A 25,528-nucleotide genomic window follows, 5' to 3' on the forward strand; every position below is an offset into this window, starting at 1 on the left:
TAGTCAGGAAACCATGACTATCTTTTGATCAACGAGCTAGTCAACTAGAGGCTCACTAGGGACGTGTTGTGGTCTATGTATTCACACATGTATTACGATTTTCGGATAACACAATTATAGCATGAACAATAGACAATTATCATGAACAAAGAAATATAATAATAACCATTTTATTATTGCCTCTAGGGCATATTTCCAACACGACGGCCAGATTGGTGGGCGCAGAAGCTGGAAGCGGGGGGACGACGGGCGCAGGGGCCGACAGAGGGGAGCGGACAGAGGGATTATGACGAAGAGGCTGCTGCTGGAGCCGGAACGAGCACCCGCGAGCAAAGTGGCCCTGCCGGTCGCAGTAATTGCAGCGCACCGGGTCTCTGCACTCCCAGGCGAAGTGGCCGGTGCCCCGGCAGTTGAAGCAGAGTAAATCACCCCTTCTCTTGAATGCACGCGGCGGAGGTCGCTGGCGATTGAATGCATCTTGCGACCGAATCGTCGGGCGCCTTGAACGCAGGGGAGGGGTGGCCGGTGAGGAGCGCCACCAAAATGGTGGCCTGACCACCTGCCAGTCCGCGGCCAAGTGACCCGGCGGAGAGGGGGCGCACCGCCCAACCTCAGCACGGGTCGGCGAGAGACTTGAAGGCACCCAGCCCGGATTCGCGGGCGGAGTGAATGCCTCAGCCACCGCGCGGCGGGAGGCCACCAGCTAGGCCGCACCCCGCGCCGCATCAGCGGCCTGGCACCAGAACGCAGGCGGCGTCTCAGGCACGAAGGACACGGAGGCGGCAGGCGCGGCTGGCCGAGCAGGCAAGCCCAGATCTGGACCGGATCCAGCCCAACCCAGGCGCGGCGGGGGCGAATCGAACCCCGGTGGCAGCAGCAGCGAGCCACCCGAGCCACCAGCGGACGGAGAAGCGGAGGGTAGCGGGCGGAGGACGACGGTGGCGGTGGCTGTGGGCGCCGGAGCGGCGAGTCGCAGGAGCGTGGGTGCCATTATTCCTTGTGGACTCTGGTTTCAATATTTTGTGCTTTGTTTATGAAGTGAGATGAAAATATGTTTCGAGATCTTTTCACTTTTTCAAAGTCTTCGACTAAAGTGTTGTACAACATGAGTACCAAAACAGAGTTTTGCTACCACTACGGACTAATCCTGTAGAGTTAATTTGTAAGATGAGATGGCAATGTTGGTTAAAGAGGGAGGCGCAACGATAATTCATGGAAATCTCTTCTCTCCCATCAACTAATTTTGCGTGCACGTAAGCCGCCCTCACCGCTTGTCACGTGCCCCGGCCGAGCGTCCACCACCTAGCCTTATCCAAAAATGAGCGCCGCTCCACCACCCATCCTTTTCTCATCCCAGCTCCTCTGCTTCCTCGCTACGCATCTCAGCTCCTCTACTTTCCTTGCTCCGCCCGTCGCTCATGGCCTCGCGCCTCGCTCTGCTGCGTGCTGCTCCACCGTCACGCAAGGCCGCTCCTCCGCGTTGCAGCAAGACTTACGGCCACCGGCGCTGCTTTTCTCATCCTAGTCACCGGCACTGCAAAGCCGGGGCCACCGTTGCTTCTCATCCCCGCGGCACCGGTGCTTCTTCTCATCTCGTCCACCGGCACTGCAAAGCCAGGGGCTGCGTCCCCGTGGATCTGGCCATGGCGGCCGAGCTGCAGTGCAGCACAAGCGACACTGCAAACCGCAGATCTCGCGGGTGGAAAATGCTGCAACACAACATTGCTCGTGGTGGAGACCACGACGCTACCCTCGCGCGACGACTGGAGATGCTGCAACGCAACGTCGCTCCCCATGGTGAGCACAGCGTTGCTCGCATATCTCGCCGCCGTTCAATGGCGAGCGCTTCTACCGAAGGATCCGACCCTGGGCTGCAATGGAGCCACCGCCAGAGTCGTTGAAGCCGTGATAGAGCTGCAACGAAGCGTCGTGGGGCTGCGATGGAGCACCATCGGAGACATTGAAGCCGTGATGGGTCTGCAACGGAGCACTGCTGGGGCTGCACTAGAGCACCGTTGGAGTCGTTGAAGCCATGATGGGGCTGCAATGGAGTGCCACCGGAGTTGCAATGGAGCGCCACCGGAGTTGCAATAGAGCTTCGCCAGGTCGTCGTCGATGATGCGTTGAAGCTTTTGGCAAGCTTGGTGATGCCATGGAGCAGCACTCGGTGGCTCCCCGTGCTGTGATGTAGCTGTTGCTGGGCTAGAATGAAACAGCGTTGGCGGTGCTGCGAGGTGTCGTCGGGTGCATGCTACAAGGCAGGGCCGCGGAGGGCATCACCGGTGCGCCGCCGTGCTGCTAGGTGTGCCTGGAGCGCAACCTTGGGTGTTGCGTGGTGGTGCCTACGGGGGAAGGTGTACGTGGAGGGGATTTGCGATCCGCAAGACACCAAGCGAACGACTATGATATGCACGATCGAACGGTTATCAAGGCGGTTTATAGCTACAAGCTATCAGCTGGCTTACGTCTAGCATCGGCCATAATTCATTGGCAATTAGTGAAGGGTTACTGGAGAGTCTGGGGAGAATCGTCCCTAAGTAAGGGATTTTCGACCAAAACAAAAGGTGAGATGACCGTTTCTTTTTCCACGAGAAACTTTTTCCCGTACGCCTCTAGCAAGTGGCCATTTACTCACTAGACGTCCCAAGTAGCCGGGCATATTTGAAAATAGTTTGCCCTGCCGAATCCATATTAAGAAAAGTGCCACTTGAACAGGAAAAAAAGAGTAAAAGTGACTGCAAAAGTACCCACGTGAACAGGAGTGGACGCATTTAATTCAGATTTTAGAATTTTTAAAAAGCCATAACTTACAAATCAAACATCGGAATTAAGATTTGTTTTCATCATTAAGAGTCTGTCGTATGGTACTTCTGAGGAGCATGTCCCCTACACCTTTTTAGCATGGTACATTTCTCTCTTATTTTTTAGTTGCATTTCTCTTTTGTTAATGAGCATTCTCCGTTCTCTTTTGTTAATGAGCATTCCTTTCAGATGGAATTAATGTACATTTCTGTTGTTAGACACAAAAGACTTTACACATTTGTGTCGACTTTAAAAGGAGTCCAGCAAACATTCGAACAATCTACAAACTAAAAACCCTCACAGAAAAAAAAAACTACAAGCTAAAAGTGTATGTACTGCCCTCTTCAAGATTGAGCCCGTCTTGCGGTTTGAATATATAATTCACATCACGTTGTTGCTCTATGTCTCTGCCAAGCAAGCTTTGCCCCTCCTCCGGGTCAGCACCCGCCTGACCCCATGGGTTCCGCTGATACCTTCTCAGAGCTTCCAACTTCTCTGCAACTTCCTTCATCGACAGACGCTCCTCCTTGATTATGCTCACACACCGCATCACGAGGTGCCTAACTTCTTCCAACGCCTCGGGGCCCATCTCTACTCTCACCCGACCGTCAAGGAGCTCGCCGTGCTGGCCGGCTTTCACGGCCGTAGTGAATCGGGACACAAGGCTCCTGTCCTCCTCTGGCCCGTCGAAGCAGAGCACCTTCTTCCCTGTCAAGAGCTCGAGCAGAACGACGCCAAAGCTGTACACATCACTCTTGTCCGTCAGCTGGCATGTCATGAGGTACTCCGGGTCCAAGTACCTGCAGGTGCCTTGTACCAGTGTCGCAATCTCAACCTCGTCACTTGGTGCTAGCTTCGATGCCCCGAAGTCGGAGACTTTGGCCGTGAGGCTACCGTCGAGCAGGATGTTGGCTGTCTTGACATCGCCGTGGAGGATTGGTGGCGAGGATGATGAGTGCATGTACGACAGCGCCTCGGCCGACTCCGCCGCTATCCGTAGGCGGGTGTCGAGTGCCTTGTTGGTGTCGTGGCCCTCGCGGCCATGGATGTAATGGTAGAGAGTGCCGTTGGAGACGTACTCGTAGACCAGCATCGGCACCTCCACCTCGAGGCAGCAGCCGTGCAGCTTGACGACGTTCCGGTGGTTGATTTGGGACAGGATGAGCATCTCCCTCGCGAACTCCTTGGTCTCTGTCGCCTCCATCATCTTGGACTTCTTGATGGCCACTATGGTCTTGTCCTCCAGAACACCTCTGTAGACAATGCCGTGGCCGCCGCGACCGAGGATCTGGTCAGCGGCAAAGTTGTTTGTCGCCTTCTTGAGCTCCTCTTCTGAGAATATTTTGAACCCGCTACCGCCCCCCCCCCCCCAGCAGTGCCACGCATCTGCTGCTGTAGGATGACGCCTTCGTTGTGCTCGAAGAAGCTCTGCTTTACCTTGATGAGCTTTCTCTTCTGCAGCCCTAAGTAGAGCCAGAAGCACATGAACACTGACAAGAACACCCCCACACTGACTCCTGGATATGACACATTGGATACTTGATTATTGGTTTAGATTCCCGGGAAGAACATCATCTGTAAATAGGATCCCGTAAAAGAAATTGTAGGACGAACCAACAAGATAAGTGGAATGTGTTACCTGTAACGACCTTCAGAGCTAAGGTGAACTTGTCCTTTGGCCGGCAGCCATTTTTTGCGGTGGCATCTCCACTTGTCCCGGAAGGGCATTGGCAAGTGTAGCTCCCCTGCGTGTTTGTGCAGATCCCGTAGCAGGGGTATTCATCTTTCAGTTTGCACTCGTCGATGTCTTCAGTTTGCAAAGCGATTTCAAGATTTGATCAGACAAATCACAAATGTTGTAACAGAGCACAACTGAAATTCAGTATTAACTCCACCGTCGAGGTACGGGTTGCCGTCGTAGCCGCTGGAGCAGTTGCACCGGTACCCGGGGCCGTTGACGGCGTCGAAGCACTCGCTGCGCGCGCTCCGGCAGGCGAAGTCGGTGGCGTTGCGCCTGGCGGCGCTGCAGTTGTCGACGTTCCGGACGGCCCAGTCGAGCACGACGGGCACGTCGAAGTCGTCCGTGCGGTTGAGGAAGACGCGGTCGCTGTAGCTGAACCAGTCCGCCTCGACGAGGAACACGTAGTGGCACGACGTGGCGTTGCTGATGAAGGCGGAGTTGTCGTCCTGCTGCGGCGGGAAGTTGCGCTGGTGCGGCTCGAAGAAGCTGATCCCGGGCGGTATCGCGCTCTGGCAGCACCCGACGCCGGTGCAGGGGCCCGGCAGGGCGTACCGCGACGGCCGGCATACGGACATGCAGCCGCTGACGTAGTAGCCGGCGGCGTCGACGAAGAAGCCGAGGTTGGGGCAGCCGAGCGCCACCAGGCGGTTCTTGGTGGACGAGAAGAGGTAAGGGCTAGTTCCAAGGGACATGAACGTGCCTTTCCGGTCAAGGAGCCCGCCGGTGGAGTTGTAGCACTCCCTCGTCGCGTTGAGGTAGGCGCGGGCCTCGCCGGCCGCGAGCGAGAGGGCCCCCAGGCGGTGGTTGTAACCGAACACGGCGAGGCGTGGCGGGGAGCTGCCGGGGCCGGAGTCGTCGCACTCGAGCTGGAAGCCCTGCTGGCCGTCGTCGCGGTAGCAACCCGCGCCGATGCCGAAGGGGTAGGGGACGGTGATGTTGCCGCACCTGTCGCGGCACCCCGGCAGCGCCACGCGCTGAGCCGCCGCCGCTGCCGCCACCAGCGGAGGCAGCACGATGAGCAGCAGTAGTATGGTGGTGGTCGCCATCCTTGACATGTTCTCCTCTGTTGGTTGCTCTGCTCCACCAAGAACATATACATATGCGGTGACGTGAGTTCGCTGGATGATGGAGATGGACCGATGGTGGATGTGAATGCGATGAGCCGATGAGCATCAGGCAGGCTTGACTTGGCTGGTCTTGCATGGCGTTCTCGCAGAAAGTAGTCAAGAGGATCAATATTCAATTGCCTATTGCCAATTAGCCATGTGACCGTGTCAACTCATCTGCTTACTAGCGTTCAGCTTGACACAGATTGTCACAGTTCAACGTACTTTTTTCTTAGGCGTGTTTGCTAAACAATGGGAAAAATGACGAAATGACCAATGAACAATGCAAGTTACTGTAATAACCCACAATGTTCCTTAGGTGAGAAATAGAGAAACCCTGAATATTTCTGTCATGTACCGATCTGAGCTTCGTAAGGGTGTATATAGAATACAATTGTGGGAGAGACTTGGACTACAAGGCACGTATTGTATGATGTAAACCAATTCTATCTTTATTTCTCCTTATCTCTAACCGAACTCAATTGTACTTTTAACACCATTCCTGAGTCATGGCAAAAGCAAAGCGGGGGATTGTGAGTGGATTTGAAGTCTTGCGTTTCTGTTATCTTCTCCGTTTCGCCGTCATCAACTAAATCTCTGATAGCTGATGGGTCGACACTTAGGACGGTGACTGTGTCCCCTTCAGGCGCGCTTCGATGATGTCATGGTGGAGGAGAAGCCGGCGTCAGTGCTAAAACCGACGGATCTCGGAAGGGGGCCCTGAGCTAGTGATCTTGGCACGATGATTAATTGGAAGTAAAGGGACACAGTTTTATCCAGGTTCGGGCCCTCTCGAAGAGGTAAAACCCTATGTCTTGCTCGTATAATATCGATTGTGGATGGCGTACAAAGTACAGGATGATCTACCTCGTGATCGTATTAGTGAGTTATAATCTCCTAAACCCTTGAACGTGCGCCACAGCATGTGGGGTTCATTATTCAATTGTGGACGGGTCCTCGGCCCGGCCCATGAATGCCAGGCCAACGTGGTGTGCACCCTTCAATCCAAGACACCATCAGCCAACGCCTCCTCCTCCTGCGCCTGGTTGGCGCAGGAGGAGGAGCGGTACAACCACTCCCTCCTCAAGAAGCACCGGCTGGCAGAGGGCCAAATCTACGGCGAGCGTGTGAGCAAGGAAGCCGTGGCGACGGAGAATCCCAACTTCGTCACCAAGTAGCACATGCTCTATGAGTCCGCGCGCGCTCAGGCCGCTCGCAATGCGGTCTCTTGGCAACCGGGCACGGAGGCGGCGCCACCAATGACGCTTCATTGGCGTTGGTGGCACGACGAGTGTGCCGCCCCATCCATGTCCATCGTCGACCTCACGCCCATCAGCGACGGACAGGTCGCAGACTCCGACGAGGAGGAGTAGTGCATGGAAGGTGGCGGGACCTCAAGTCCAAAGTGGGCTGGTCTGTGCCCTACTATTCCTCGCCGACGATCGCAACTTCACTTCACGGGTCTCATCTCTGCCAGACATGAACACGGCCAACATCGGAGGGGAACAATAAGGACTTGGACGACGGATGTTGCCGTAGATTTAGACTAGGTTTAGGTTCGGTTGCTTTTTTAATGAAATATGTCGAAATATAATGAATATGATCCGGTTCAGATGAAAATCATCTGGTTTGCATGTAATTCGTCCAGTTTGTTGATATCCAGTTTTAAATGTATGCAGACACTGTTGGATGGCCGGCTCTCGCATCACCATCCGCGGACTGATCCAGACCAGTCCGCGGACGGATGCGGTGTCCGATTTCGGGGTCAGTGTTGAAGATGCCTTTATATATACCAGGTGATTTCTTTGCAACACGTAGTACAACAATTATTGTTTTGTTTTATGTGAAAGAGATTGTTTTCTTATCAGATAATATGTCAAACCAGCAAAATTCTTTAGGAGATAACCCTTGTCCTACAATCAATTAGTTGGAGAGCAAATGCCAGACTCATTGATCCGTACGTGACGGCTCATATTCAAACACAACAAAGAATTCAAATTACCTTTCTTTCTCTATACACAAAGAACAAAGCAAAGACCACCTATAGCATAATGTTAACCTTTTCTTATTTTGCATATGTTTTGTCCTTAATTTGACTATGTGTATTAGGATGCATGTGTGTTTTCCTATTCTTACAAATCCAACATCCAATTCTTGTGTTTTCATAATCCTTAGTTTTGCATATACAATTCTACCATATTCTCATGCTTTACCTAATTCTATGTTTTTAATACCCATGGATGAAAGAGGCCCTTCATGCGTAGGCCTAACTCTATGTTTTTTAAGACTCACGGATGATTGGGGGTGCAGATTAAGTGTTTATTGTTATTGTTAATCATGTTAGATTTTTCTCTAGAAAAGTTTAGCCAATCTTGCCAACTTGGTTAGAAATCAATAAATTAAGAATGCCAAGAACAAATAAAATACATTAAATTTGTATTCACATGCCATTCGGTATTTTTTATATCCTTGTGAAGAGGAACAACGGAGTTGACTATGAAAGAACCAAGAAACAAGCACTTGGGACATTCGAGGACAAACCACATTTTGACACCTTGCACACTCTAAAAAAATATTTAATAGCATCTCACTTGACAGTTTTGTACTCTAGAGCACTCTATCAACCTATTTGTTACTCCTTTGTTTTCAAACACAAACACTCCCAAGAGTTAAGAATGTTGCGCATACAATCAACATAAACATGTTGTAGTTCATTAAGTGTTGTATATTAATTTGTAAAGGAATGTGATTTTCTTATATTTATGGTAAAACATAGTGCAATCTTCTATATCAAACTAAATAAGAAAAGTAAAATAGTTTTGTGATAAATTATAGTTGTAATTTATCACAAAAAATGTACTTATAATGGTGAACATGAGAAACATATAAAAATGATAAGGTATCTTAATATGTCAGAACACACTTACATGGTTAATTCTTCTACTGATAATAGGAAAAGTATTAGTAGATAGTATAGTGAATCATAAGTGAATGATAAACACACACACACACACATATACATATATGTATATATATGTGACATAAAATGTCATGTAGAAATACAAAAGTTTAGTACAAATAAAAAATAGTTGGTACTAACTGAACAAACTAGCGATTTGCACAGACAGTGTTGTACAAACAAACCAAAAAAATATCCTTCTTGAAACCTGATGTAATGTACCGGTTTGCAATGCTTAGCAGGTACCCGTTGCATCATCACGTCAGGTAAAATCAAATGTCCATTCATCTTCTTCAACTGACAGCTGGCAAGCAATTCATCCTTGCATGTTTGGGTCTCGTGTCCAATCCACTTCTTCATCTCACAATTGACCTCGTCGGCGAGCAGCCAGGTCACCCCATCGTGTCTCTCTTTCTCCCTGGTTCTCTTGCTCTCGCTTCCTCTCCCCTTTTCTCCCTGCCATGGCAAGTCTGAATTGAAAATTGATCAGTCTGTGTTGCAGTCTATGTTGGATTGATCAGAAGTGTTGGATCAGAAGAGTTTGAGTAACCCAGTCTGTGTTGGAAAATTGATATGTCCAGCAACCCATTCTAGAGACTTCGAGGAGCGCAGAGGCCGAGCAGGAGGATGGCGGAGTGCAGACCGCAGTATCCACGGCGAGCAGCAGCCCGTTCTGGAGACTCCGAGTAGTGCCAAGGCTGAGCAGGAGGACGGCGGGGAGCAGATCCCGCGCGCCGACCGCGTCATCCCCATCGGGCAGCAGCCTGATCTGGAGACTCCGAGGAGCGCCGAGGCCAAGCAGAAGGACTGCGGGGCACAAACCCCGTGCGCGGACCACGTGTTCGACACCCAGCAGCAGCTCAGGCCGCAGACCCCCGGTGCTAGATTCGCCACCCCACTGTTGTTCAACACCGAGGACCACAACGCCACCATCGGCCCGGAGCACCCGCTCAAGTACTGCCTGGTGAGCCATCTGAAGGACTAGGTTACACGACATATTGACCTGGCGCAGGTACATCGATAGCAGTGTGACGAGTTATCTGTGTAATTATTTGCTCTTAGAGTTACGATTGTAGCTAGCAGTGTGATAATTTATGTGTTTAATTATTATCTTTCGCGGACCTGCCTAGCAGTGTGTGAGGCTTATCTAGCTAAGGCCATACCCGCATAATTAATTATCTTTCGGACTTGCGTAGCAGTTTGTGAGACTTATCTAGCAGTGTGATTACTTATGGAAAATGCTTGATTTGATCCCACTGATTATTGTAGCTTGACCTCCAAAACTAGCAGATACACATTCTAGTGCATATTTTTGAATAATGATGCTCATACATTCACACTTTCGTTATACTGAAACAAAGTAGCTGGCAATCTCATCATGTCCGTGCAAGTCCATCACTTTAATGAAAAAAAGTAGACATGAAATCATATATTTGAAAAAAAATGTTTATCATAAATGTGTATAAATAAATATTCCGATGTATTAAAAAATGTACACTATGTATGAAAAAATTAGACATGTGTTCAAAAAAAGAAGAAAAACAAAAGAAGACAGAAGGAATCCTGTGAAAAAAGAAGAAAGAGAAAAATAGAAAAATAGAAGAAAACCGATGCAAAACAGTGAAAACCGGATTTAAATCACAAGAAAAACAACAGTATTGGGCTAGCCCAGTAGGCTGACTCAAATATATGTACTGATCAAATTTATTAAATGGTATACTACTAACATTTTAATAAATAACTAAAAGTATTTTGTTTGGTTCAAAATTTTGTTCATATGGCTCCAGATATCCTTTCATGATTACTATAAATAAAATTTTCATGATGCAAGTCAAAAATATTTCATGGAATCACAAAATATCTTATATCTCGTGTCACACATAAAATTATTTGTGTTCCAATCTGATATGTTTTAATGAAACAAATGTTCAAAACTATCAAAAGAGTGTTCACATAATATTTATGTCTTGGAAAGCAAAATATTCATATGTACGAAAATTAAATATGTTTCCAAGATATGAATAATTAATTAATTACAAAAGTAAAACCGAGCTGCCTACGCCTCTCCACAACGATAAAGCTCGTCAGTCATCAGATCCTTCGACGTCATTCAGGAGTACACGCAGACGGTTGTCTACGTAAGTGACAGCTGGAAGATGGTGTATCTTGTGTTGGGTTTGTGGTTCAAGGCTGACAGTTCTGGTTTCCTTCTCCGATGTCGTAGTCATGCGGAGGTGTCAGTTCTGGAGTTCGATGGCGTGTCCGGGGACACGTTGCCCCGGTCTGATTTTTTTCAACGACAATGGTTTTGCTTCAGGCAAACTACTTTGGATGTTCGTAAAGCCGCTGATCAGCGATGGAGCCGCGTCGAGCTCAGGTGAAGAGGTGATCTATCTCCTTTTCCTTAGTGGAGAGGGACAGGCGTTGGGTTTTTTTTGTGCATAAGATTATCCTGTCTTTTCAGTCCTATAATGTCGATGTTTATGTGGCTTGTAACTGAATCTTTATTTTATTAGTGAGACACGTATTATCATGCAAAAAGTCATCAGATCCTTGTAAGTACCATATCAGTCCATCGTGTCATTGGCGTAGGAGAGGTATTTTTTTCCCACCTGCCAAGCCGCTTCTCACTGCTGGCCCAACGTATTCGGCCCGTTCCTATAATGTTGTTTGAGGATACATCATCTACATCTATCTACTATTCTTTTTTTCTCTACTACAAAAGCACGAAAGGACGGAGAATCAAATCATCTCAACCATCAAAACATGTTGATCTGATGGTTCAGATCGTCTCATAGCATTAAACATGTTTGACACTCTAATTACCCATCACTATCATTGGTTATAACCATGATTAGCTTATATTATAAAAATGCATACTGGGCCTGGCAAATAACATTTGGGGGTCACACACGGCCTTGGAATCCTTTATCTGCACTTCATTTTTGTTCGACGCAGCCCTGAACATATCACTGTTATGTCTCACTGTGCCTGGTGATTTATGTATAACTGAAATTCTGAATGAACTCAAGTTGTCATATGGGAGTGCTTGCAATATTCACAGGTTGCAGTTTCTCCAATGCTGAATGTTTAGTCTCTTCCGACTCCAGATTGCCTACACTTTGACGAAGTCGAACCAGCAGCCGTCGCCCATTACCACAATAAGCACCTCGCTCCCGTCCTCCTCCCCTTTGGACCACCGGTAATTTACCCTGCTTCCTAGCTTCAGTTATCAGTTTAAATATGGAAATACTCACCTCCTTTTGAAATTCTGGTCAGTTTAAAATATAGCAATTGAAGATCCATTTATACTTCCACATGGTTTTAGAATCTGGATAAAATCAGTATGGCAGTAACGTGATTCGTTCAAGTGAGGTGTCTTTTGTAGTCTTGCTGATATACATAAACCATAACCATATTTTGTATGACTCTCAGCATCCTTGGAGTGAAAGATAGTGAGTGCATAATGAAGTTTAAATCATATTTCATATGTTTGTTTCGATGATGACTTTTTCTTTTATTTGCTTCTAGGATCAGTTTGGAACCAGCCTTCTAGATTAGAGTAACTGAAAATTGATGTATAATATTAGGTGCGTGATTTTAGTGTGAAAAATGGGCTTAAGTTATTTGAATATTGTCATATAAAATGTACTTTTTTAATTGCCCTTACAAATCAGGCAAAAATATAGCTCCAAGCATTTTGAAGTGAGATCGGCTATTGTCGTTTTGTTCTTTTTTCAGTTTTTGGCCACATGGTTTTGTTCATCAAAACTATTAAAAAAATGTATTTAACCCTTTGTTTAGCTCAGCTGGTTACTTCTATTTTAAGCTTTACTAACTGTTGAATGTGTGATTTTAGTGTGAAAAATGGGCCTAAGTTATTTGAATATTGTCATATAAAATGTACTTTTTTTAATTGCCCTTACAAATCAGGAAAAATTATAGTTCCAAGCATTTTGAAGCGAGATCAGCTATTGTCGTTTCGTTATTTTTTCAGTTTTTTGCCACATGGTTTGTTAATCAAAACTATTAAAAAACTGCATTTAACCCTTTGTTTAGCTCAGCTGGATACTTCTATTCTAAGCTTTACTAACTGTTGAATGTGTGATTTCAGTGTGAAAATGGGCTTAAGTTATTTGAATATTGTCGTGTAAAATGTAATTTTTTTAATTGCCCTTACAAATCAGGAAAAATTATAGTTCCAAGCATTTTTGAAGTGAGATCGGATATTGTTGTTTCATTATTAATTTTTTCAGTTTTTTGCCACATGGTTTTATTAATCAAAACTATAAAAAAAACTGTATTTAACCCTTTGTTTAGCTCAGCTGGTTACTTCTATTCTGAGCTTTTACTAACTGTTGAAAGTGTTATACTTTCAATTAACACTTTATTTTTCTATTGTCCATTTGTATTTAACCCTTTGCAATTTTTGATTCTTGGATCCCTTCTGTTGTTATACTATTTGTGCTATACTTCCGATTAGCTGTTTTGAAATTCTGAACTTTCTATCATATTTTTTGAGTTATCCATGTTGTACCCAATGCGTGCCGGGGGATCGTTCCCTGTTTAAGGACATAACGAACTCATCTATAAATGGAAACGCAGAAAGTAGTCATACTCAGGTAGGGCGCTCATGGACATTCCACCACTGATGTCCTTGCGGTTTGCTTCCATCGTATTTCTTAAGCAAAAGAGTCGCCTTTACTATCATAATTTTGTTTCCTTGCCTAATATTTGAACAGTGCTAACCTTATATTATTTTTGCACTCATGTTTACTTGTGATAGTATTAAGGTTATGATAATGTTCATTTTACCCCGCTGGCATATATACGCTTTTAGATGCATTTACTTAATAGTAGAAACGAATAATGTGTTTTTGGTTACACTGTTTCATCAGTGGATTTAGAGAGAGGGGAAAAGGTGTGAACATATGTATATGTAACTCATTGGCGTTCATAAGTCTGTAGAATGACCAACGACAACTCAAAACAATGAGAATGGAGTCCTGAAGTTAAATTCCTTAACTATGTACACAAATGCTTAAGTACATTACAAAGTACTTCCTCCGTAAACTAATATAAGAGCGTTTAGATTACTACTTTAGTGATCTAAATGCTCTTATATTAGTTTACACAGGGAGTATAAATTTTATTAATTATAGCTTTTCTGAAACCTCAAATACACATTCGTTCGTAATATTTTTGACTTTTACAATTGGATATTCTATCTATACTCCCCGCAAAATAAAAGGATGTTTTATCTAGACACATGAAATTTCACGTGCACGCTTACTAGTGGAAACTAGTAATAGATTTGTGACGTTGTTTGAATATTTATATGTTTAAACTACGTGCTCCGAACACTATTTAACTACAAACTATGTAATTTTAAATTTGAACTATTTATTATATGTTTAACCCATGCATTTCTTTCTAGTTTTCACGTATAGGAGGGCTGAAATTTGAGGAGTACCCTTGGAGATGCCTTTAGTGGACTAAACTGGACTGTCATAATAATTCCAATCACCTGCCATGCATTTTACTCTTCAAAATCCAGCCATTCAATAACGCCCATAGAGCGCAATATGGAACTGGGCGTTCAGTTGTGAAGTAATCAAGGCATTTGTGGCGGCTGGAAGTTTAAACATTTGCACCAGTTGGACGTTTTCACCAGATGGATTGCCCCACAAAAGAGGAAGTGCTGCTTACAACTGATCTAACTATGCAAGCCCTATACCTACTTCTCATGCTGCCCGAAGTACAAACCTGAGATAGCCACGAGTATGTTCAGCATCACGACTTCATCGTCCATCTCTGACTTGGCGGCGAGGATGGTTGAGCACTTGCGCAGCATTGACCTCAGCGACGCGCATGTCTCGGCGTCCAAGGGCGGCTCGACAGCGACGCATAGCGCAAACAGCCAAAGGCAGTCATTCCTTGAGAGTGTATCAAAGCTCTGGATCATATCAATGTAGTTGCGCAGTGTAGCAGCTCTTGAAACTGCGTCCATCTTGCGAATCATCGTCAGCGTCGGGTCAATCTGCGGCTCGAAGCTGATGCCAGGTTTACAGGAGTTCTTCACCGCTCCTGATACAGATGGTTCATCCGAGCTGTCAAGTTCCAAGAATGCCTGCAGACAAGAGTATTCATACATCACCATAGCAGACGTGACTGTCAGAAGGCGGCTAACAACAAAAGAGATAATCACACCAAGTTACTCTAATTGTACCGACTTCAAGTTCAAGTCATCAGAAAGACAGTCAACACCTTTTTGTCATTGCAAAAGGTGAAGCAGCAAGGTAGTTGTACATCATGTTTCTCCATATTTAATTTGCAAGGCATGACAGGTTTCTGAATTTAGGAATTTTTACAGGCAACCGTGATTTTACTCTCAACCCCACCATCAGGTTTATCAATTAGTTATTGCAAATGACACTAGTAACACTACATGCTAAAACATCGCTGTTAAGGATTGTTCTCTACCATGATAAAAGACCCCTAAAAGTTTACTGGTAGTTAACTAGTTATAGCATCGGGTGCCCATCGATATCTGATATATTCTGCACATGTGTCATTAAGATCTTAGGGCTTGACCTAATCAAATATTCAGAATTGTGAATGCAACGAAATAACTAGGTAGATAAAATTTTAATTTTACTTCAAATAGCAGCCAAGGCCCAAGAGAGACATAGTGTTACCTTCAAGACAATAATTATGAAAAGGAGAACAAAGCTTTTATGTGGTTAGGCATGGTGATGCATTTAAATGGAAACATAGCTTACCAGCCTTGTCTCTGAAAAATATGTAATAAACGAGTCCTCCCATTCCTTTGATGCACACAAATCAGGTGAACACTTCGGTATGTCAGGAATTTCTGGCATATAAGGTGTTTGCTCCTTTATAGCTGCTCTCAGATCTATCTTGGCCACCTTCACTTTAGGAATCTGGTTAGCTTCCCACCTGTAAACATAATCAGAAGAATAATCACTAAAACAATAATAATTTTGCATCAAAAGGATGACAGACAAACATTTTGCAAGATGAAATCAACGACACCCTTGCATCTAATTTCTTTATTCGGCAGAGGATGCAGTTTCTATTACGTTTAGGCTCATATGAATGCTTTTGAGTTATACAGATAGATGATTATGCACTATAGAACTGGGTCAGCAGACCAGATGTGTTGCAAGAACAAACGCAAATTTGATGAAATGACAACTCAATAAGAATCACAGCATAAGCGAGATAGTTGAGAGTGAAAATGTACCAAATTTTGTGATCTGGGGGAACAAGAAGAGAAGGGGAACTGCAGATTATTTCCCATTTGCTATTCTATTGCCCAAGTGCCAAAACTAAGCTCTGAAATATTGTTCTAGTAACTAATATAAAGTTTGTATTTCAAACCTCTCAGGTTTGTGTTGCATAGTACTATATCAACCCATAGAACATATGCAAAACCATGGCATTAATACACACTAACATCTAAGTGGAGGTCGAAGAACCTGCATATCAGATATATTTAACGTTGGTTAATGTGTCTATGAACTCAATGAAGAGGAAAAAAATCCAGAGATATAATGCATAATCCATCCTTCTACTTTGCTAAGCCTTAGTTGTTCCCGCTCAAGCTTCAGCAAGATGAGCTCGTAACATTCCGTCGATAGCAACAAGAAATAATATTGGTGGCAAATAAACAAAGAAGTCAGAAAAAAAGAACATATTACAACTGTAATGTTCACTAGTTTCAGGCAAAAGCCAATCAGGATTGTAGATATTTTTTTAAACTTGGGTTACATAGATTTCTACTTCCACCTTCATGAGATCTAGAACACAGCAAGTAAATTTCATCTAACAGGATTCCTAACAGAGTGATGATAATGGTGTTTCTCTGAAAATAGAAATTAAAGAAAGCCATTCAGTGAGCACCAAAATAACGAGACAAAAACATGAAAACACATTAAGGAAGCTGGCACCGGCACCTACATTTACCAGTAATCCAGGGTGACAATCAGGCAATTATATGCTCCTAACAGCTGTCAGCTACTCACTCAAGGTAAACATTCACCACATAATGACAGCATGAAATGTGCACACGCCCTTCCAAGGACCTCCTAGCTAGATCCAACCAATCAACCAGGACAACGAAAAAAGCATACCTGACACGCCGGAGATACTCGAAACCATCGAGCGGCTCGCCGGACTCGAAATCAGGCTCCCCATCAACCGCAAAGGCAGGCTTCAGAATGCCATCATACTCATCATCACTGTCATCTTCATACTCCACATCCTCACCGCGATCAAAGGGCTCCCCGGTCGCCTGATGAACCCCCGAACCCCCGTTCCTCCAGGCATCCACCTCTACAAAATCACAAGCAAAAGGAACAATCACTACCTAAACAAGTACAGCAGTATACTCTGTAAACCTAAAAAACGGGTCCGAGCCCCGCGGCTAGGTTCGCAAGCGCGAAATCAAGAGGGGATTCAATACCGGAGAACTGATGCGCCGGCGCCTCGGGCCTCTTCCTGCCGCCGCCCCCGGAGATCTTCTTCCCCCTCCTGGACAGCGGCTCTTCAGAGGCGAGGAGCCCGTCGTAGTCCCCGGAGAAGCCCGCTGCGGCGAGGGCCGCGTACGCCTCGGCCCACCGCAGCGCCTGCGCCTCCCGCGACGGCGCGCCGCTGAGCGCCTCCAGCTCGTGCCTCGTGTACCTCATCGTCTCCAATGGCGGCGGCAATGGAGCACCGGAAGGGTTCGAGTTTTTTTTCCCCACCCCAAACCTCACGGCTCGTACTTGGAGAGAAACTAAAGCGGTGTCATTCGTGGGCCTAATTGGTTGGCCCTGGAGCGGGCGAGCCTCGGCCCCTCTCTCTTCTTCCTGGGCTCAGATCTGGGCCTGGCTCGGAGGAGGCCCGGTGGATTCGACTCGTGGGCTGTATAAAATAGCGAAGGGGTGACGCGGCCGGCACAGAGCCGCAGACGTTCGCACCAACTCCTCTGAACTCTGAAGCCTGGACGGAGCGGAGAGGAAGGGGAGAGATCACCGACCGGCGGCGAGGCGAGGGGAGGGGAGATGGCCGGAGGAGAGGAAGGGTGGAGGAGGAGCGGCATCGAGGTGAGCACCCTGCAGTTCGGCTACGACGGGGAGGCGCCGCTCTTCGCGCGCTTCAACCTCCGCGTCGCCCCCGGCTCGCGCTGCCTCCTCGTCGGCGCCAACGGATCCGGTAAGCACCTCACCCCCACCGCTCACCACGAGCCGCGAAATCTACTTTGATGCTGCTCCTGTCCGGTGATTGTATGGTTCGGAGGGGTCCTTCTGCTGGGCACCTTGTGGCTTGCCTAGCTGCCGGATGATTTAGGCACGAATGTTCAGACTTCAGGGGATTGATTGATGTGACTGCGTGAGGCTCCGTTAACGTGCTAGATGTTGTTCTTTCTGCGTTTGCTAGGACTGGGCTAGAATGTAGTGATTGGTCTGTAATTTGGTTGTTGCCTCAAGAAGTCAGGATTGCTGTGTGGTGGCCTGGTGAGGGTTTTCGTGTGCTCTGTCCGTTTAAATGGCCTCTGTTTTGAGGGGAATGGTGCTGTAGTTAAAATGTTGGGATTCTTCAGGCGGGGCTGCGGTTGTGTCGTGCATTTGTGCTTGAGATGGAACTGGCTCAATAGTATGAACACAACTGTGAGCACAGTTTAGCTAATTATATACTAGGGGGGGTGATCGAAAAGGGCACTGCACTGGAATGGATGAAATGCTGGCCGATACTTTTTGTATGGTATGGCCTATTGAATTTTCGTTTGCGGTTCTTTTGTCGTGATATTGAGCATCGCGTCCGTCAAGGTTTGGGCATCTCCTGTCTTTCTTTCTCATACAGATTGAAGGTGGTAGAGCTGTGGGATTTCTTGTCCAAGGGATGCCCTTCGTTCAGCTTTAGCATGGGTTTTAGGCAGCTTGTACTGTAAATGTCATGTGTGACACATTTTTTTATTGGAGATTACCGTCTCTGGAATTTTTCATGATAACCGTGTGGCACCAGTAGATCGCTATGCCAAATTCCAAAAGGGGTGCTGCCATAACAGAAGGAAATTCTTTGTCCATTCTGAATTAATCTGCAAACACGTGTACAATGCATTGTTGCTGACTTGCTGATGTATGTTTTGTTCTTATCTTGGATGAGTAATGTCTTCTACACAAATTTATGTACCTGTTTATTTCAAACTGCAGGCAAGACCACTCTCTTGAAGATTCTTGCAGGAAAACATATGGTTGGAGGAAAGGATGTTGTCCGTGTTCTTAATGGTTCTGCTTTTCATGACACACAGTTCGTGTGCAGTGGTGACCTTTCCTACTTGGGTGGTTCGTGGAGTCGGAATGTCAGTTCAGTTGTAAGTTCCCTCTTTTTTTACTTGTTATAAGAACTAGAAATTTAGCTCTTGCTTGCTATCTTCATTATTGATGTTTGCCTAACTGAGCATTTTCTTACTTCTCAAATGGCTTTCTCCAGAAAATCTCATGGGAGCTATTTTTAATTACTTAATGCCGGCTGAACTAATATAGTGGCCTTTGTCCATGTTGTTTCAGTATCTATAGATATTCTAGGTGCTTGACTGAATATTGTAGCTGCAGCGAACCTTTTTCCATAAAAAAGTTGTTAGAATTCCTCTTTCCCTACTTCATTAATTAATAATTGATGTATGACCAGTTTGTCGACAGCACTTTTTATGCGTGCTTTATTTGTCAGAGCAATGGCTTTGTATCTTACATGCAAGTAATTTTCTCAGGGTGATGTTCCACTACAGGGCGATTTCTCTGCTGAGCACATGATATTTGGAGGTATTCTACATGCAGCATGCTCATCATATCCCATTATTTGTTTTATATGGATGGAACATGGAAGCAATAATGTGTGCACATACTGTTTATTCCTTGAATTAACTTGTATCCATTGATGCTTCAAGCATTTCTTGTAGTTAATTTCCTGCTGTCATGATATGTTTATTTAAATCATTTTACTTCCACATTTGTGGTTTAGCTTTATCGAGTTTCGTTTAATCATCTCAGTTAAAATCCACTGAAATCCATGTTACTATTATTATTACTGCAAATAGGTAATTGATGTTATTGACAGTACATGTAAATACACCTTTCTTCCTCCACCCTGAAACATGAGCAGTTGATGGAGTTGATCCTGTTAGGCGAGAGAAGCTGATTGATCTACTAGATATTGATCTGCAATGGCGCATGCATAAAGTTTCAGACGGACAGCGTCGCAGGGTACAAATTTGCATGGGCCTTCTTCATCCATACAAGGTGATGCTCTATTCCTAGTTTTGTGTCGATTATTCTGATATATACTCTTGACTGCGTCTCATACTGTGTTCTTGTACCAAGTTGGGTGCTTCTTGATCAGATACTTGTTTCTTTGATTATCCTGAGGCTCTGAGCCTTTCTCGGTGTATTCTTTTGCTAGGACAGAAAAGTGAGTTTACTATGCAATAGCCAAACTGCCAAAGGCAAAAGGGTTGTTTGGGTGTAATCTAGTGCAAAGAAAACCACAGCCACATGATCAGTGATCATTTGACCACTAAACTACCCTTGTATCTGTCATATTACCCTCACAATTAACCCTGGAACTGCCACTATTTATGTCTTCGCTCCTCAGCGAGCCAAGAAACAACTTCACTCACTTCATTGCCCATCAGTTGTGAAGAATAATAGAAACTTCATTGGAAGGACTCTTGATTGATAGTGTATATTCAGTCACCAAGTGTGATTGAGTTAGAACGAGTTTGTTGTTGAGTGACTTCAGTCAGTTGTGATCCATGCACATATATAGCTAGGTGACGAGTCAATGTGCAGATGGGAAACGTCTGTCTTTTAGCTAATTCGCAGATTGACAAAGAAAGGTTTATATAGCCAGTTTATTCAGAGGGTCACCAAAACCTGGTCCATTCCTTTGAAATGAGATTCTTGTAGTCTACTACTCTACTTTACAATGGGTCTCACTTGAAAACACAATATTCCGAAGATGTTTTACCAAAACCTGGTCCATTCCTTTGAAATGAGATTCTTGTAGTCTACTACTCTACTTTACAATGGGTCTCACTTGAAAACACAATATTCCGAAGTTTGTTTTATTAAAACATCTCTGATGCCAATACAGGTACTCTTACTCGATGAGATCACCGTGGATCTCGATGTCGTGACCAGGATGGATCTCCTCGACTTCTTCAAGGAAGAGTGCGAGCAGGTAACGGTTTTCAGTTCATTCTAGCTTTTTTCCCAGCCCACACTTTTCTGATTGCATAACACGGAAGTTTCTTCTCAGAGAGAAGCCACGATTGTCTACGCCACCCACATATTTGACGGGCTGGAGACATGGGCCACCGACATCGCGTACATCCAAGAGGGCGAGCTGAAAAAGTCGGCGAAATACTCGGACATCGAAGAGCTGAAGACGGCCAAGAACCTTCTGACGGTCGTGGAGTCATGGCTGAAGTCCGAGACCAAGCTCCCAAAGAAAGAGCCCGCGCGCGTCGAGAGCCAGCCCAGGCGCTCCTCCCCGTTCGACGCCTCCCCTTTCCGAGCGTCGCGCCACATGGCCTACTACCGATGATGATCGTGTAAAACCTCTACACCCATTCCGGTGTCATACAACTCTGGAGTCTGTATCTTTCTTCTTTCTGTTCCTCATCCATCCCTGTATACGGCAATGTATCTGTCTAAAAAACAAACAAGTCGAGCTTAATTATCCTATCCCCATGAGGCCATTACACTCATTTTGTACTGTACCGCGTTCTGAAGACTCTCATCTAAATACAGATTATACAGTGCTACATGAATTCATTCATTCAGTCAGTCCCTGTCTTTCTGTGAGGAAGTCTCCGTGTATGCTGACAAATTTGCTGCCCCATTTATCACCAGAAAGCAGAGTGCACCTGTCTCCTCAACCTCATCCAGCCACTTAACTGTATCAACATTGTTAAATCTACTTACAGCGCATTCATATCATCATCATGCCATGCGGTGTCACCACGACGATTTTCGTCCGGTTTTCAGTTAATTAACCGGGCAACCGCTCTTCCTAGTCAACGCGATGGAGCAAAGCTTTTACTTACCTCCGTCTACGAACATGAAAATCCTGCGTGATCAAAGCAATTACTCCGATGTTACTCTGAGCAAACGTGCTAATGGCTGGCTCTGATACTCCTTGATTGCCTGTTGTACGACATGTGCTCCGCTTCAACGCGTGGAGTTCCAGGCGCCAGTTGCGGAGACGCGTCTCATCTCATCCGGTTGGTGCGGCTCCGTGCGTTCCCCGGTCGCTGTCCGCTTGCCACATTTGCACACCACCCTTGATCCTTTCTAACTAACCCAGCCTCGTCCTCCTTAGTCTAATCCCTCTAACTTAATCCGACCGTGACGTGCTCCACATGGGGAGCCAGTCAGTGTGCAGGGACGGTCTCCGTCTGTCGCCATGATTATATCGCCGTCCTGGGTTCCTGGCTGACATTGACCTCACTAATCACGGGGGTTCGCCGGTTAACTGACGGGGTTTACTAATCGGCGACGGGATTATCTTTTGTGTTCTCTCGGAACCAACGGCTCGCGGATGGTTCCAACTTGCGCACCGGCCAGCGCTAGGAAAATCGTTTCTGTCACACACATCTTCTTACCTTAAGATAACATTTTCAGTCTCATTGGTTGCATCCACAGCGCAATGCAATGCAATGCAGACGGTGTAACTCTCAATCGAGCTTTATAAGTACCCCCCTCCGTCCCACATCAAACTAGCTTGCAACAACGTGGACGGAGGGAGTACCTTTACAGTACGGGCACTCGATGGTTTTTTGCTTGCTTTCGACCCTTTTGTATTTGTATCTAACAATGATAATGATACCACCTCGCATTCCATGGTGGGTGTATCTATGGTACCTCAGCAACTAAATATAAGACTGTTTTATGGTTAATTTATTACTCCCTCCGGTCCAAAATATAAGTTGTACTAGTTTTTTTTTTAAGTCAAGCCTCTCTAACTTTGACCAAGTTTATTAAGAATTATTATCTGCAGAAAAAAAAGTTTATTGAGAAATATATGAATGTCTACAATACAAAATCATCATTACATTCTTCATGAAATATATTTTCATATTTCATTTATTTAGTATCATAGTTGTTGACATATTCGTTATAAACTTGGTCAAACTTAGTAATGTTCTTACCTAGTAGTTAGTAGTAGTAGAAACATGCATGGGGAACCTTCCCGGTAATCTCATATATTTCGGAACGGAAGGAGTACTAATCAATCAAGATATATTTTCAAACCTTACCGATAGTCTGACATATTTTGGACCGGAAGAAGTCTTCTTGAAAAACTAGCACACCTTATATTTTGAAACGGAGGGAGTACTAATCAATCAACATTTTTACAATATTCTGAGCTAGTTAGTAGTAGTGCAAACATGCATGGAGAACCTTCCCGATGATCTCATATGCACTATTATGAAAACATAGCAATCGCATGAGCCATGGAGGACGTTTTTCCTTTATGATATTCATTATTGATGGAACATTTTCTTTTCTCTTTTCTGGGATTCTCCCTCACATCTCCACCCCACGAATTGCTAGACCTTTTTCTTTTGCGGGGACACATATTGATGGAGTTGAGAACATATTCAGTACTTTTCTCTTTATTTATAGTGCTTCTATGCTACGCAAGTACAAATGCTGTAGACTTCCAAAAATAAGTTGACATGACATGTCACACAGCGTCAAGTCCAAACTCGATGTACCGATCGAGGAAGCCAAAAGAACAATGTTTCTCTCTTTACTTTACTTTATTACTTTACCTATTAATGTGTGATTGGTCGTTACTCGCTTATTGTACACTACAATGCTCTGTTGCATCAATCAATTGCAGTTCTATGCGGCTCCATGGAGGTCTTCCTCCTCTTCACGACCTCACATCAATCTTTGTTGCTTGATGTATGTTTCGGTGTTAGTCGTCAGGGCTTCGGTCAGCGGACGGTATGGCTTCGACAACAGTGGTGGCTACGACGAACAAGCGTGCTCCAAATCCTCCCCTTTGATGGGACGGCTTCCTTCCCCCCTCAACAACGGCAGATCTGGAAAGCTCGTGTGTGCATACCTGGATCGTGGATCTCGGTGCACGTTTTTAGCCTCCAGACAAGGTTGCCGAGGTTGCGGCGCGACTACGTTGGAATGAAGCGAGCTTCGGTCCTCAGGGCAAGGGTGGCCATCTTCCTCTACTCCACGAGGTGACAGAGACAACAAGGGCCAAAGGGTGCACCGTTAAACCCATCATCGCCTGAGGATCCACGTCGTCGGTGCTTCTCGACAGAGTTTGATGATTTATCGGCTACTTGCATCGATGTTACTTTCCTGTTTCTGATGCGTGATAACATGTGTGTCCGAGAGGAAGAAGGCGGATGATTTTTCAAGGATGATACTGTATTTTTATTTTCTCCCACGACGTACTTATAATGAGCATTATCTAATTTGAGCACCAACCCTTCCGAAGAAAGATATGACATTTTACTTTTTCTCCTCTCTTGTTCTCTCGCATCCGCACCACACAAATTGCTCGGGGGAGAATATATTCAGCCTGTGTACGCAACGCAAGTGCAAACCGTGCACGCCTAAAAAGCGACGTAGGCTGCCAAAAATACTCGGCAAGACCGATACGCGGTTCTTTTGACACATCACAAAATGTAAGCCCAAACCGGATGTACATTCAGGCCGTCGAGGAAGCCAAGAGAACAAAAACGTATGCTCCTCTTTGCGTCGCTAGCGTGCACTACAACGCTCTCCCGCGTCGTCGATCCCGTCGCAGTCCATGCAAGTAGCAGTAACAAAATCGCCACGGCATCTCCGTCAAAACCCAACACGAGAACATGCGTGACGGGAACGAGGATCCGGCCGTGGATGCCAAGTTGCCAAACCCTCACGAGCAAAACATGGGCGAATTGAGCCCGGGGTCTCGTCAAGAAGACCAAGAAGGAGGCAAGAAGACTAGGGTTAATAATTAATCAATCGGCGTGCACGACAAAGTTACCGCCGCGTTCCGTCGCCGCGCGCACGGTGCTCGGCCACGCCACGCGACGTCAACAGCCGGCCACCGCCCTCCCAGTCCCAGGCCGGGCCGTCCGTCCATCCGTTCCCTGGAAGCTCTGAGATCGGCGTCGTCACCGGCCAGACGCGGGCGGCGCAGGCTGGCCATGCGTCCGTCCGACGTCTATGTCATAGTCGTTTGTCCGCCGTGAAGAGCATCAATTAATGGCCATCGTCGCGTTCCGCATTTGTTTCCCACCTACATGCGTCAAATCCCCTCCCCGTCTCAACACACACACCCTTTCGTAGGTGTCACCACACACCCTCTCCCCTCATCCCCATCGCCGGACCGCCTTCTGTCATCTATTCCCCATCCCCGTCGCCTGCACAATCACCCCAATCTATCATGTCGGTGCGGCCGCACCCTCCATGCAAACCTGTTGTTGTCAAGACCGAAGAGGACCACACCAAGAGAGAATTAATGGAAGAGCGCGTGGGAATTCTTGGAGGCTGAATCAGCCGTCAGCCGCTCTCAAGTACTTCCACCGCATCTCGATGGTCGCCCCCACGGAAATGGAAGCCGTGCTCACACCGGTCTTCAAGGATGTGGCCTTGCCCCGCATCCGAGACACACCTGCATTCACCGAATGCATGGCCATAGAAAGTCGGCGCAGCTGAAGCCTTCCCCCGCCTACGAGGTTACTTCCAAGAGAAAGAAGAGCCCGTAGTTCAAGGAATCAACGTGAGTCTCTTTAAGGTTGTTCATCTCCTGGTTGTTTCTTTGAATCCATTTTGTAAATCCTAGGGTAAACCAGTGATGAAATTTGGTACCAAAAACCTTCCATGCCGAGGAATG

General features: G+C 46.1%; 2 protein-coding genes and 1 pseudogene across 2 annotated transcripts; 1 reads left to right on the plus strand and 2 right to left on the minus strand.

The window, feature by feature from the left end:
- Positions 1-2,966: 2,966 nt before the first annotated feature.
- On the minus strand, positions 2,967-5,589 carry LOC125512943 (annotated as a pseudogene).
- Positions 5,590-14,099: 8,510 nt separating this feature from the next.
- On the minus strand, positions 14,100-17,398 carry LOC125515315 (gem-associated protein 2-like). The gene is made up of 4 exons (XM_048680766.1): positions 17,097-17,398; positions 16,765-16,966; positions 15,391-15,568; positions 14,100-14,738 (listed from the first exon to the last, which is right to left on the minus strand). Exons 1-4 carry the CDS (start codon positions 17,317-17,319, stop codon positions 14,346-14,348), a joined length of 996 nt encoding a protein of 331 aa, XP_048536723.1. The 5' UTR covers positions 17,320-17,398; the 3' UTR covers positions 14,100-14,345.
- A 160-nt stretch (positions 17,399-17,558) lies between these two features.
- Positions 17,559-21,459, plus strand: LOC125515317 (ABC transporter I family member 19-like). The gene is made up of 6 exons (XM_048680767.1): positions 17,559-17,827; positions 18,826-18,986; positions 19,383-19,434; positions 19,775-19,911; positions 20,765-20,851; positions 20,930-21,459. The coding sequence occupies exons 1-6, from the start codon at positions 17,677-17,679 to the stop codon at positions 21,215-21,217; spliced, it is 876 nt and encodes a 291-aa protein (XP_048536724.1). The 5' UTR covers positions 17,559-17,676; the 3' UTR covers positions 21,218-21,459.
- Positions 21,460-25,528: the final 4,069 nt, after the last annotated feature.

This window comes from Triticum urartu, chromosome 6, assembly GCF_003073215.2.
Source record: "Triticum urartu cultivar G1812 chromosome 6, Tu2.1, whole genome shotgun sequence".
Classification (NCBI taxonomy): Eukaryota; Viridiplantae; Streptophyta; class Magnoliopsida; order Poales; family Poaceae; genus Triticum; species Triticum urartu.